Raw genomic sequence first — 15179 nt, forward strand, 5'->3', positions numbered from 1 at the left:
AAAGTCAAGAGTAAACATATGAACACCAGAAAAGTCACTGGAAAGCATGCTGCTGGTACTTAAATTAAAGGTCCCTATTCACAGTCTGATTTAAGGGATTGTTTCAGCATGTGCTTAGGTCCAGCTGATTCCACAAGGCAAAAAGACTAACTCAAACACATTGAGGCACCCATCCTGAGTGAAGCGACTTGCCCAAACCAAGAGATAAATTAAAGGAAGATATCCTCCAGAAAAGATGTGCACTCAAGACAGCTCTGAGGCCCAGGAAACAGCGACGGCAGCAAGCTGACCCTACAAACCCCCAACGAAATCAGAGACTGGGGAGATGAGATCCAGATTTTCCTGTGTGCAGTCCTGTGAGCTGAAGGTGGATACTCAGCGGTGCTGCAAGCAGCCAGCTTTTCATACGAGCTCCACACATGGGAACAAACATGTCCAAAGGCCTCACACCCAACGACGAGATGCTGGGTGCCGAACACATCTGAAAATCTGGCTCTCAGAGCGGGCACTGAGCCCTGGCAAATCTGACTCCCAGCCCTGCTGAAAATCTGTCACCACATCGTCAATGTTAAAAGACAGGTTTTTCAAATGGGAAAAGTGCATTTATCACCCTCCGCAAACTCACGAACAACACAAGGCATAATTGCTCAAATGTCAAATAAAAATTCTCGGCTGAGTAAACACCACGCGTGGACCTTTTTTGATCCCCAAATATGAATGCTTTAGAACAGGATGAGCATGTGGCCAGCGGGGCTGTAATGGAGAGTGCTTTGTATCCTTAACTATACCAGGCGTGATAAAGTGCCCGCTATCATGAAAAAAAAGCTCATCTGAAAGACAGAGGGAAACCAGATGGGAAAAGAGCACAAACTCTCGGCAGGGATTTTAAGGATTTTTGCCTTTTTTTTTTTTTGATTGCTTCCAATTTTTCCAAAATAAAGCTCTCTCCCATAGCTCAAAGCTAAGCAGGAATATAGTCCCTTCCACCTGAGGCACTCGGAGGGCAAGGCTAAAGGCCAGATGTCACTTTGGCTCCAGAGCTGTAGCGCCCTGTACCATCAGGTGTGCGTGAGCCTAACCCAGGGAGCCTAACCCCAGCGGGCACCCGAAGCTGCCGGGGTCTCTACCTCAGCTATTGCTGATTGCAACACCTTGGTTACTTCTGCTTTCGCTATTTTTTCTGCTGCTCGGGCAAATGCTTCAGCGACTCTTTCCACCTCTGGGTTTTCTGATGCTTCCACCGCTGCTCTGTCAGGGTTGACCAGGTTTCCACCGGGACTTCCCTTTGGACTTTCCATCTCCCCTCTTACTGCTGCTGCTTTTAAGGCATCCACCTCTGCTCGTGATGCTGTTGCATCTTTCTGTGCTGCTTCTGGTGCTGTGACAGCCAGCGCCTCCATGTCCCCTGCAAGGTCCCCAGTGGCCAGGGCAGCAGGAGGCCCCATCCCAGGGGACGGCACAGGCACGTGGAGTCGGAGAGCTGCCCGGGATCCTGTCGGTAGAAATGCAGAGAGTGAAGCAGCACAGCTATAAACAAGTGCTTTGCTTAGAACCATTACAAGGGGAGCAGTGGCAGGACCTGGGGCCGAAGGAGCCACCTGGGGCTGCCTTTCAACAACCTGGCCTTTCCGTGCAGACACTGAGCAAGAGCCTGGGACCCGGCGCACTCACTGGGTAGCACAGATGCGACTCTCGCGTCCCAGCCTCGTGCTCTCCTGTGGGTGGCAGCCACTTCTGTGGCCTGAACCAAGGCCGAGGACACAACTGTACACCAAAACATCTCCAGCGCTTCATATTGGGTGGTTTGTGTAGCAATCATAGACAAAGAGGAGAATGAAGGGAAAGCTGGCTATTTCCCAAGAGATGTTTGCTTAATATCCCAGAAAAAAAAATGTTTTCTCTACCAGAGAAAACAGAGCACAAATTCCAGAGAACATACAATTCAAATGTGTTTTTTCCAAACTGTCATACCCTCATGAACCTTCTGTGAGAAGAATCCAAAGGGCAACCCCACAAGCAGGAAATAGCAGGCTCAAGTTAGTCAGACATGGTGCACCTCCTCCCAAATTTCTGCCAATGCATCTCACTTCTGACCCGTAACATCCTTACTGGCTCCATGCCAGGCTGTTCTGCTTCAGAATCTCTGCTGTGACTGAGTCTTAAATTGGAAGGTTTGTCCCAATACCATGGGACGACCATCAGCTCAGACAGGTGAAATTTTGACTATCACATACACAAGGGACATTGGTAGAGGAGATCCATACCCTTGTCTGATACATTTATCAGTCAACTTTTGTATTAGAGAGATCCCCTGACAAATACAACCCTGCTGTCAAGCCTAAAGACAGGCAGGAGTGATGTTAACAAGTAGTTATCACAGCAGACTTTGAGGATTCATACCACAGGTGCTGCTCCTCCTTAGCAATGCCTACTCCAGCCCAGAAGAACAAGCCTAAGAAGTAATACCAGGTAGAGTAAGTTTTAATAATTCAGAGCATGAGATGAGGAGTCAGAAATAGCCATCAGGCTCATCCATACCCACTAGTTTGGGCAAAGACCCACCATTTGATTCATTCCCTTGTGTTCTGTCCCTTCTCTCACATGGAGACCAGCACAGGCACCAGGGCAGCAGACCACCAGTTTTTGGGCATGCAATTACACAGCACTATAAAAGGATTCCTGCAGCATGGAGGCACTTGCATGCCCACTGTAAGCCTGCCAGCACAACACGGGGGCTTGGCACAGCTCCCCAGCCCCCTGTACACCTCCATGGGCAGTCCCGAGCAAGGCACGAGTAACGCTCATCAGATGTGCTGAGCAAGTGGGAGCTGCGGGAGGTCCTGATGCGAGCACATGGCGGGTACCAGCTGTTCCCCGCTCACATGTGCTCCACAAACCCCTACCAGGGAACTGGGGCAGGCCTAATGAAATCGTGATGACACCACTCTTCCATGCCGTTCAGCATCAGCAACTGAAAAAGAGGAGGAGAAATAAGGGGAGAAGCTGGGGAAGGACAGGATGGAATAAACAGGAGGTGCAGGGGCAGGAAGAAGGGGGAAATGGGAAAGAAAAAAAGGGGGAAAAGAGGAGTGGGAATAGATAGGGAGAGAGGAAAAACTGGAGAAGAGGAAAGCAGCTGCAGGTCACCAGTGCCAAGAAAAGGAGTTGCATCCAGCTAGACTTGAGCAAAAGATCAGGGCCGAAAGCCACCCGCAGGAGCCCGCCCCGCACACCTACATCCTTGTGGACACAAGTCAGTCACTCGCCCGTGCCACTGAACAAGCTACCTGCATATCTGCTTCATTAAATAGTAACCCTGTAGGTCTGCTGACAAGAACATACTTCTCTCTCCTCTGGTAATTAGCCCTGAAGGCTGGTCACGCTCACTGGCCATGAAACGCTGCAACAAGCGGCCTTTTCATGCCGCCAGCTTTACCTTTGTCCCTGCCTGTTCCCATCAGCCAGGGGCAGGCAGGCAGGCATGGTGCCCGCCCGACACCGCGCTCCTCGGCCCCCTTCATGCTCTCCCCCCGCAGGCGTCTCTCAACAGGACAGAAATGAGCTGGCTGGGACGGTTGGATGACATCTGCAGGGACCAGGAACCTCTTCCTTTTTTTGCTCGGGAAAAACAAGGCCAGCTCCAGCAGTGGCGATTCGCTGCCAGCCAGCTTGAGACAGCTGCAATTCGATCTTCTGGGAAGAGGAAGGGTCTTACGAGGCTCCAGAGATGCTGGAGAGGAAGCACGGGGCTTTGTGTAAGGAGCTGGACAGGAACTGAAGGCTCTGCTTGTCTGCATAAGGCTGGGCACAAAGTTTGCTCTGCTGAGCAGCTTTCTCTCATTTGCACCTCGAGAAGGGGGCTTTGCTACCTACTGCACGTGCCAGCCGTGACAAGGCTCTGGTCCCGGTTAGTGATCGTATCATAAGAGCAATAAAAGAACAAAATCTGCTTCAACGAAAGTAAAACACCTCCAAAAGTTCCTGAAATGTGGGCTGAGTTAAGCTAAAGCTGACCCGGACCCACAGCGTAAGGGATTAAAATGCTATTTTGAAAATTACTCGCCTTGTCAGAAAACAAAGGCACAGGTTAGCAACACTCACCCCCATCAAAGACGGTATGGCCCCAAAACAAAGTATGCATAGCCCAAAGCTCTAGCTTTATGATCGCGTTTCCCCTCCAAGATATTTTGGAGACAAATTCCAGGCACCTCAGCAAGCAGACCAGCACAAAGATTAAAAGCAAAAGTATTCCCAGGGACTCTGGGCAGCCCAGTCCAGCAGTGAGACCACAGACCTTGGAATAAACCTTCAGCTCTGCTCAGACTTGAGATACGACCTCAAGTAAGTCACTCCAGCCTGGGTCCCTCATCTGCAATGCTCTGCTCTGGCCATGGCTGAGAATTAGCAAAGGTTACTCCTTATTTTCTGCTCTCTGAGGTCTGGGCACTGTAAGGTTGGTCTTTCCAGAAGCTTGCTGCCTGCACAGGTTTTGTATGTGTACATATTAGCATTTCAATCCACATTTGCATGGGGACTGATCTAACCTCATAACCGCCAGTTTAACCTCCTAAATTGCCTCTGAAACACCAGGAGATTACCCTGCTGCCCCCTCCCCAGCAGGGCAGTCCGGCAGGCTCGCGGATCAAGCCACCACTCAGCTGCACCACCTCGCCCAGGCCCAGCACCTCCCTGTCCGAGCACTGCGACACGAGGTCTGCGTTCCCAACCTGAGCACTTGCACACCCCGCTCAGGATCGTGCACTTTAGGTGCCTCCCCTTTGCTGAACAAACCCTGCTTCCTCCCATCAGGGCTCTGCTTTCTGCTCCGCGGCAATTTCCTTCACTCGGGGAAGCAGCTTGCAAGGCCCCTCGTTAAAAATCTCTCCCACCACTTGGCAGTTGTGTAGTTTGCCCCCAGCCCATTTGTTTATGTCTGACTAATGTTCATTGCCTCAAAATGAGTTTGAAGCTAATGCTGTGTCTCCCAATTAAACGTTTGATGGAATGACATCAAAACCAAAACAGACAGAAAAAATGATTTCCCTTTGATAGGTTGACCACGTTGTACAGAACTTGCTATTAGAAGGCTCCGGTTGCTTAGAATTTTGCCAGACTTTAATCTTTTGAATTAAAGCTTTCCATGCGGGTTGTCTGCCCCAGCTGGAATTTAGGGTGAAAATTTCAGCTAATGCAGTTCAACCACTAGAGGAAAACTTTTTACCCAAGTTAAAAAAAAAACAAAACTGATATCTCTTATAAGCATTTGGTCAAACAGCCTCAGCACTACAGTTCGCAGCACTGATTTAAAATTTGGCAGGAACGTCACAACAGTGCCGGGGAATAATGTTCTTACAGCATTTAGGGGAGTGACACACCTTTGGCCAAACCGTGAGCCCTGAAAAATCACCGGTTGCACATGCTCCATAGCGATTTGCGATAGTTTGGCAGCTAAAATATTTTTCAAAGTCCTGACTTCATAACCTGAATGTTCTTTTTGTGCAGTTTTGGTGTTCTTTAATGTAATCCATAAAAATAGCCAGTGACCTTTAGTGACATCCAACAGGCTCCTGATTTCCTTCCATGGTTTGAAGACTTAAACAATAGCCCCAAAGAAATGACTCATTACTACACACACATGTACTCAGTGCCTGGGAAACTGCTGGCTGCCGGTGAGCAGGAACAAGAAGGAGATTCGTACAGCTCCAAAGCGTGGCGGGCTCAAGCAATTCGGGGATTCACGCATACAAGGCCTAAGATACAGCCAGCAATTTCCCCCCAGCCACTGCTCCAGGCACCAAGCAGGGAGGGGATGTCCACAAGTTTTGGGTGAAAGACAATTGTGGAAAGATCATTCTGGGTTGCCAGGAGACTTGGTGGCTACTCTCAGCATAACGCTTACCATCACTGAGCCTCCCGACTTCTTAGCACAGGCTGCTAAAGCTTTCAGTGGAGTGGAGTGGAGGATCTGTGTTCCCAAAACAGCATATTCCTATAGGCAGAAGTATTCGAGTACCCTCATTCTTAAAGGGGGAGGAAAACTTCATAATTCTATTAGCCAACATTCACTTGATACCAGCTTTTAACACGTGTCCTTGTAACCTCAGCCAGAAAGAAACCTTCAACAGCTCAGCTGGTGGAACTGTTGCCTGTAGACCACAAGCAACATGCTTGAAATCTGCAGGTTTGTGAATAAATCAGGATTCTGGAAGTGGGGTCAACCTCCTGGCTGACAGTCACAATATGACAACTGCCAGCGTTCAGGGAAAGCGGACAGTTTGCAAGTGAGTTATGCTGTCGCTCTGAAATCCATGTCTCCTAAAAACTTCTATATAGCTGCCAAAGCTGCTATTTACCCAACATAGCCATAGCACTTGGGTCATTAAACAATACTGATGGCAGTGCCCGGAGAACTCCAAGCACCTATTGTAGTATCACTGAATTCCTCCTTTGATCACCATGGTCAGAAATACCTGATTTTTATCACTCTTTAATTGCTCCCAATCAACTTTAAGAAGTTACCACAATGCTCATGGTAGAACCTTTGTCAGGCCAGGGTAATCATTGACAAAAGCAGAACAGCAGATCTCACTACCTCAGCACTGTCAGTCAGATGTGACCTTCTGCATGGACTCACTACCCCAGGGACAGGGCTTCAGCTTCCACATTGAAGATCGTTCTGCCCGTGTCAGAGCAAGAAAGGCTGTAAATGTAAAAGCCACTTTCTGGGTTTCCTACAAGAGCCTGCAGAAATTGAAAGGGAAGACAATTTGAAGCATATTTGAGTCAGTTCTGGGGGATGCACACTCTTAAGTACACAGTAGGAGCTTTCAGGTTTATATTTTCTTACTAGGTCATTCAAAAGAAACAAATTTTTCCCACACCTAAGACACAGAAAGACTACCTCATAAAATTCATCCACCCTTTGTATGTCCCAAACAATGCTTACAAGTAATCCAGCAACATTTTACAGGAGCTGTTAGGACCTAGAGATACCAATACTTACTTTTTTTCCCCTCGAAGATGTAATTGACAAGTATCTAACTAAGCCCTGAGCAGCTGCTCACTAAGTATCCAAAGCTTCTGTTTTAGACCTGAAGGGCTCAATGCCTCACAGTTTGCCTAAGCCTTCTGGCCATCCTACTTTGTCTGAAATACCATCTCTACCTGTAGGCCTTGTCCAGCGGTAAGCAGAGATGCACGTTGTCTGATTCTAATATTTGTCAGTTAAAGGGAAATGAAAACCCAGCGCTTTAATGAATGCTTCCAAAATCAAAATGGTCAAAAGAGAAATTTGGATGAAGTTTATAAATTTAGAAATTATAGAATTTAATATTATTTTTACAAATGCCTGTTTTGTTTTTTTTTTTTATATGATGTGTGTCTCTCAAGAGGCTTGAGAACTCATAAGAAATTCTCTTGAGCCAAAACCATTGGAAGTGAGCTTTAGGACCAACACCGCGTTGTCTTCGCTAGGAAAGGGAGACATCAGCACCCACAACAGCTTGATTTAGAGAAGACAAAAAAGGTTACCCTTGTTTCTGGATGCATTCTGTAAAACTAGTGATAACTCAGTTGCAACATACTTAAGAAATCACACTGAGCAGCTGAGAAGTCACTTCTGAGCAGAGAGATCAAATCTGCAATGACCATCTCAAGAGGGAGCATTTTTAGGTAATCAAAAATAGCTTTATTACCTGCTTAATGCCCTAGCTTGTAAGTAGTCAAACTCCAGTAGTAATACTACTACTAAATATAACAACCCATCTAATCCAACTCTTTATTTTGTAGTTATAACCCTGCCTTCAAATTAAGAATTTCTCTTTATTACCTAATTAGTGACATACACTGAAATTTTGGACAGGCACTGAAGCACCAGGCATTAGCTAGAAGCAACACAGTAGATCTGATGGGCAGCAGTAAGGTGCATCTGCCAACTTAGGTAACTTTCTAAAAGGTTAAATGATAACTGGACTTTACAAGACTTGTACATTTCTGAGGACTGCGGAAAAAAAGGCAAATTCACACACAGGTAACTGAACTACTTCCATTAGGCAGGTTGGTGTTAGCAACCTAGGAAAGGTGAAGCAAAGACCAAAGTGTATTCATTCAACCTTAAGTAGCAGCTGTGTATCTGTTTTCCTTCCTCTCACATGTGCACACATCCACATCCCTCAGTTGCAGATCACAGACCTATTAGTCCACTTACTTCATCTTGTACAGTTTATTAAATCATAAGGACTTCCATTCTCTGGTGCATTTGGGGAATTTTGCAGACTTTCGGTGCTCCTACTCAGGTCAGCCATGCAACCACACGATTAAGCTAAATTCCCTTAAAAGAAAATCTTTGTTTAATATTAAAACGAAAACATTAAGCTGTAAAACATTAAAGTGTTAGTTAATGACCATTACGGCAATATGAGAGCCAGATGGGAGCTGCTCTGTGCTGTCCAAGCTCAGCTTCCCCGGCGTGATGCTCTGCACGACACAAACCCTCCCAGCAGCACGGAGCAGCTCAGCAGCACCAGTCTGCTCACTGGAGGTCGAGTCCTCGACCCAACGTACAGCCAAACAGAACATGCATCTCCTCTTGCTCTGGGTGGGATGGAGGGACTGACACTCCCGTTAACTCCTCAGCAAAACCAGCCTTATGTTACAGGAGCCACTAACTCACATCAGCCAGTCATCCCACCAAACTGCAGTGGCTCCCAGAGCTGCTTCTGGGCTCTGCCTCTTCCCAGTGAGACCAGTAGACAACTTGCGCAGCAAACAGGAAAAGGCTTGGACCATACACACACCTTATGTTATCTAAGTCCATATAGAGTATGTGCAAAGAAAGAATAATTTAATCTTTTCCAGAAAGCAGTTGAAAGGTGTTTGAAAGCAACGTCTGTTCACTAGTTAGGCAATAAGACAATTTAGAAGTAATAAAGAATGAACACCCATTTTCTCGGGAAAACCTTTATGAATCACTAACATGTGGATGTACCCAGCATTTTATTCAGAGACCTCTAATTACTGAAAAATCCACAGGAGCAAGTAGTCAGACTGCTCTCAGACTCTCGCAGCAACACCTCCAAAGTTCTCCTCTAATCACCACACTGGATCAGAGTAGCAGAGTTGGAAGAATTCAAGCAAATCCCCACTGGATTCTTAAAGCAGGCTCTAATCCGAATGTTACCATCAAATGAGAAGCTCTGTTTTTGCAGGAAAAGGATCTGTCTCCCATCATGGGACCTTCCTCCAGCATCTAAGCTGAGCCAAGCGCAAATGAAACCTTGAACCTGTGCCCAGAATGATCATCAAGAATTGAAACTTTTGAATTAGGGACAATATAAAAGATGCCAATAAAAAATTCTTTTCTGCAAGCCCTGCTCTGATGCATAAATCTTGCCCCACTTTCCTTCCAGCCCAGTTAAAACCTGAGCTGTGCCAAATCCCAGGGGAGAGCCCACTCACAGCACTTCTGACACAAGCCAGGGGGCAGTTGAAATTACAAAAGACAGTTCTCATAAGAATCCCAGATCAAAGAAACCCACCTCCATTTGCATGAACTTTTAGATAAACATCCAAAGAAAGTTTAAAGTTCACTATGGGACTGACCCTTTTCTGCAGCAACCCTCACGCAAATCCTTTTGCCATTTGTCTTTATGGGTGGCAAGGTCTTTGGGGCAGGCACCACGACTTCCTATGCATTAGTAAGAGACCAGCACCATCAGCCTCTGGTTCTAAACGGAGAGTGTGTCCCCTGCCACAGTGTAAATATTAATTGTAACCTATCCAGCCCTAACACACGACTTCATGACAACCCTCCCCTCATCTGTCCACACTACTCCAGGTTATTGAGATCAAATTCAGTGAGATTTGACATGTGAAAGCGAATCATATATGGTATGTCCAAATGACCAGAGGCTGGGAAACAAGCCACGTGATCAGGTCATATGGAAGCAAACTCCAAAAGGTTGTAACTGTCATTCCTCCATTTCTTTAACCACTCCATTCAACTACCTGTTACCTTCTCTGAGTTTAAACGAGACTCAAAGTACTCCCAGAGCCACGATCACAGCACAGAAAGGTCATAGCAGATATCTACTTGTCCCTTGGCATCCTACATATGTTAAAAGATATAAAAATAAGAAGAACTAAAAATCCTGTGATGACAAGTGAAGTTCAGGAACCCTAACTAAGAGCTCGAAATCTCACTTTTCCCCTTGTATTAAAGCAAGCACTTTCACAAAGACTCAAACCATAGATTATCTTCAGGGTTATTGTGATGTGACTATGAAGCTTTCTCGTCAGGCTGCCAGTGGGGAGGAAAAAAAAAAAGGCTTTCTGAATCAGGCCCTTATCATTTATACCACATTACAATCCAAAATGAAAAATGACTTGCTCCAGATTTGATAGAATAAAGCATCTTGAGATGCCATAGAAGTACCCAATTTTCAATAAAGACATTAAACCTAAGCTTCAAAAAAAAAGGGGAATAATTACATCGTTTTTTGCTTTGAGTTTTAATGCTAAAAGTGTCAATTTATAAAACTAGGTGAACATCCACAATTCCTAAGCAGACTGCAGCTAATTAGACCCCTTTTGATCTTTTATTTTGCCTAGAAGCTTATTTAACAACTTTACACAAAACTCAAGGTTTTGACACAGTAGTGGACTGGGGGAGGGGAGAAGATTGCAGAAGAGAAAAATTCTCTCTGCTGCTTGCTAAGGTGGGAGGCTTGTCACTTCCCCATGCACACGTGCTATCAGCAGAACTGGAAAATGCTTTCCAGCCATGAGATGGACCACCTCTTATTTGCACTGTCTGCATGGAGACGTGATAGAGAACAAAACATTAACAATTAAACCACCATACAAATAGAGATGTTACTAATCCTCCAGCATTACGTACACCATTCGTGTGCATAAACTACAGTTTTAGGTAAAGGGTGGCAACACAAGAATAAACACCGTGCCTCCCAGGGAATGAGAAGGGATGACTTTAATTGCCACTGCGAAGAAACAGCACTGGCTGAGTAGCGTTGTCTGAAACAACCATGCAGTGAAGAGGCACTGCAGTTTCCTACCTGAGCAGCATCCACCTTCATTGCAAAGGGTTGCCCAAAGGTTGGAGCGGGACAGGCAGGGCTGGTAAGGCAAGCAGAGAGCAGAGCCCTTACTGTGCTATTTGCTGCAGCAAAACAAATCTTTAAGTCAGTTGACTCCATCCTGGGGCAGTGGAAGGGACTAGACAATTTCTCCTGGTTCCTTCCATCTCTCCTTCCCATGAAGGACTGACCTCAAAATAGCTGTGGGGGCCAGATGACACAGGAGCCACTATGACTTGGGCATTTGTCATTTCCGTGACCACATCACATCGTATCTCTCCTTTCCATAACAGGGTATTCTCGCCTCTAAGACCTTCACGTCTCCCAGGAGCTCACCAGAGCAGTGAAGTCAGGATTTTTAAGGGCAGAAAGCTCCTTACCCTGTCCTGAAACGAAACAATATTATTAGATTTGAAGGACCCAGGTCGCTGGGCTCATGCACGCAGACCCTGAGGACCAGGGAGCCACGCTGATCCGAGGCTGACTGTTGGGAAGGGAGTGATAGAGGGAGGAGACAGGGGCTGGGGGGAATTAGCTGCTGCAAACAGCAAAGCTGAGTCTACAATAATATGCTCCTGTCTGCGAGCAGTTCCTGTCTGACAGGGGAAGCTGGATAGATTTGAAACAACCACAACCATTTGGATGTACTGATTTGTGTAGCGCCTGTGTTAATCTCTGCTTAAAGGGAACAAACCTGGGACCCACTCTAAATCTCCACAATAGCAGCCCTTCACACCTGCCCTGTCACCACCTACCTTTAACTGTCTTCAGTCCTGAGTGAGGGTACTCCGAGTTCACCTGATAGCTGAGCTCATTTCCAATTCATCGTTCAAGCAGGAATAAATAATGCTGAATGCAGCTCTCAGCCCCCCCTAAGACACCGCACACCCCTCCTGAGGACCCCCACCGCCAGCCCTAGGCTGTGCTCTAACCCCTCCCCACCCCCCTGCCCCAGCCTCACAACCGCTAGGCAAGCTTAAACCATTGCCTTCAATTTGTTGAAAAATTGGTCTTCCTCACCCAGTTCTGAGGCCATCCTGGCTTGCAGGTTTACTTCCTTTTCTCCTTGCTCTCCTCGAGGTACATCAGCTGAATGGGGCTTCAACAGGAAAGGGAAGAAGGAAGTGATCACAGACTACCCACGCAGCAGCAGCGCAGCTATTTCACCCCTCATGCTACGCATCAACATTAATGACTTCAAAGAAGACCATTTGCAAAGTTAAAAGCTTAATGTAGTAGCAAAAATCAATACCGTGCTCAAGAAAATCCCCTGATGCTGGAGCATCACTCAGGTAGACAGCACAGGGGCATTCCCTCCACTACCAGCAGCCTGGCAGGCCATTAGAGAGGGGAGGCTGCCTTAATTTATTCTCTTTGTCATCCTAATATAGATCTTCCCTTTTCAATTGCTCTTTGTACCTTCATACTGCAATTTGGGTTCATAAATAGAACGAGTCCTAAAAGCTAGGATCAATATATCGTGCGTTCCCTTTCAGATGGGAGGCAGAGAGAACACAGCAAGAAGGAGAGAGCCAAATACCCTGCTGGCATAAACAGCAAGTTCCTTTATGCTGCGATTTTACCATTTAAAATACAAGTCCAAATATGGACTCAGACTTCGTAAACTAACTGAAAAAAAATTTACTAGTCAACCTTGTGTTCCCAGAGCAGTTCTCTGCACATAAATTCAAGCCTTTTCCAAATTCTAATAATTCACCATGTATCATTACTAACACTGCAGGTAAACAGGACTGTTCAGATGCAGAAATTGAGCAGAGGGAGGCTGAGCCACCCAAAGTGTGGCAGCAAGCGACAGATCGGAGAGAGAAGCTGGCTCACCTGCTGCTGCCTATGCTACCTTGGACACAGAAGCATCCCTCCTTCTCTCCCAGTGCTCCCTGCTTTCCAGACATCAAATTTACAAATTTACAAATGTAAAAAAATGTTACTATTTTGCATGTGGTAGATACAGGTATCATAAAGACTCCTTTTGCCTGCAAAGGCAAGTGCTGTTTTAAGGAACAAACGCAATTGTGTGAGTCCATGGAAATGTCAATCCCTGGTTTCAGCTGAAAAATTCAAATGCTGCGAGAGATCTGTCTCTTTTTAAAGAAGGGTTATTCCCAGGGTTGTTTTTTGTGTGCCAGATTCTTGCCCTCTGAAAGGCGGTGGTGCACATGAAGGTACTTCAACACCTTGGCCACAGCAGGCTTCAAAACCTTCCTAAAGGAAACTTAATAAACAACTGCAAACAGCCCAGCCTACCGCCTCCTTGACTCCCAATAAACGAGGAGCAGAAGGAAAACAATCACATACAAAAAAAATCCCCCAAATACCAGAGGGAAGATTTTATTAAAAGCAAAACCAAAAAAAAAACAAACCACACCACTTTTCAGTACTTAAATTTATCCCTACGTGTCAATGAAATTGGAAATAATTTGCACTTTATAGCGAGATTGTATGTTATACGTAAATCTCATAGACCTTTGTCTATAGGCAGTTCTTGTTCGAGTGTTAATCTATAGCTGGACTGAAGGTGCTGAAGATGACTTCTGGAAGCTGCAGGGACAAGTGAAAGGTGGGTGCACAGGGCTGCGAAGTGTTCGTAACCCCTGGTGCTCTGAGGTGTCCCCGTGCCCCAGCATCGTTCATGCATCCTTAGAGGAGAGCGTGCAGCATTGCATTGCTGACAGAAACTTGTCTATAATTTGTTTTTTTCTGACGTAACATAGATGGGTTTCTTGATTTGACACAGTCCTAAGGGACTGGGATGCTCTCTGCTCCCATTAAATACACTTGCCAGATCCATACAGCTCCATTCCACAAGGAAGAAATCCCCAAGGGTAACAATTGTTTCAAATAAGAAGCCTAAGCAAATGAAAACCAAACCCTCTCCCGCCACCTCCTCAACAAGCGCACACAACCCTACCAAAGCACGCTGCTGCCGATGCTTTGCAGCAACACCTGCTTAAAACCAAACAAAAGCACCCATGAGTCACCAAGTCAGTCAGTAAAATCAAATTTAATCTGTCAAAATATTTCAGTTTCACCCAAACACTCTTAGCTGGTTAGTGCTAAATATTAGTTCCATCTCTTAATCCTCCTGCCAAGCGAGCCAGATTTCCTGCTAGAAAACAAAGCTGAGTAACATGTCTAAGATCAGAGGAATGGTGCCCAAACCAAAATAATAACTAACATCTCATCCCTCAGTCTGTCCTCCTCCAAAGAACGAGGCCCTGCTCCTTCCACCTCTGTACATTTCACCTTGGCTTTTATCCAGTGCTTATTCCTCTTATTTCCTCTCCCCTAGAATCCAAATAAATCCGCATGGCGCTGAGTCCTACAAAGCCGAAGGTGAGAGAAAGGCATCTCAGCCCCTCGTTCACCCAACAGCTCAGACAGCTCGGGACAGAATGCTGCCACGCGTCCCCCGGGGCCACGCACAGCCCTCCGAGGGACTTGCTGGGGACAGCACCCACCGTTTCCCCAGGGAAGCCTTTCTGCAGCTCGCTTGCTCTCCCTAATATGCCAGAGAGCAGCTGCTTCTGCGCTGGGGCTGGAGCCTCCTGGGCTCTTCCACCCTTTCTTTGGAGCCGAGACACACCAAGGTGCATCAGGACACCTTTACGAAGCGATGGCTGAGAGTTTGTCCAGAAAGCTCTATGAGCACGAGTGCTGTTGCTCCTGGAGAAATGTCTACGGGGCTGCAGTCAGGAGAAGCGAGGAGAAACATCTGTGTGCACACAAGAGCAGTGCAGGCACAAGCTGCAGCTGTGAAGCCCCTCTCACTTGGCCAACGCTGTCTGCTAACTGCTGGCATAAATATAGTAACAGTGCTGCACATATGGCAGGCTGTTTAATTTTAGAAATCAAAACTATCAAGTGATTAAGTTAGTCATCCTTCCTCAATTTGGGACCAATACAGCAGTACCAGAGGCAGTGGTCATAACCACTGTGGTTTGTCAGAGAGAAAGAGCGCTCATGTGTGTGCTCCTGCGCAGGCAGGGAACGCCAGAAACCCACTCTGCTCTGCCCAGCCTCGTTTTTCAAGGCAGGATGGCACAAAAGGAAAAAACTTGAAGCAAG

General features: G+C 46.5%; 1 protein-coding gene across 1 annotated transcript in view; it reads right to left on the bottom strand.

Annotated features, from left to right (window-relative positions):
• The window catches only part of LOC310880091 (uncharacterized protein), a 155981-nt gene that overhangs the window by 123279 nt on the left and 17523 nt on the right, over positions 1-15179 (bottom strand). The window contains exons 5-8 of the mRNA XM_083795398.1: positions 12114-12192; positions 11285-11479; positions 11073-11133; positions 1128-1492 (exon numbers count right to left, since the gene is read on the bottom strand). Coding sequence (XP_083651524.1) covers positions 1128-1492; positions 11073-11133; positions 11285-11344 — 486 coding nt within the window. The 5' untranslated portion in view covers positions 11345-11479; positions 12114-12192. The remainder of the gene's footprint in view (positions 1-1127; positions 1493-11072; positions 11134-11284; positions 11480-12113; positions 12193-15179) is intronic.

This window comes from Anser anser (assembly GCF_964211835.1).
Source record: "Anser anser genome assembly, chromosome: 12".
NCBI lineage: Eukaryota > Metazoa > Chordata > Aves > Anseriformes > Anatidae > Anser > Anser anser.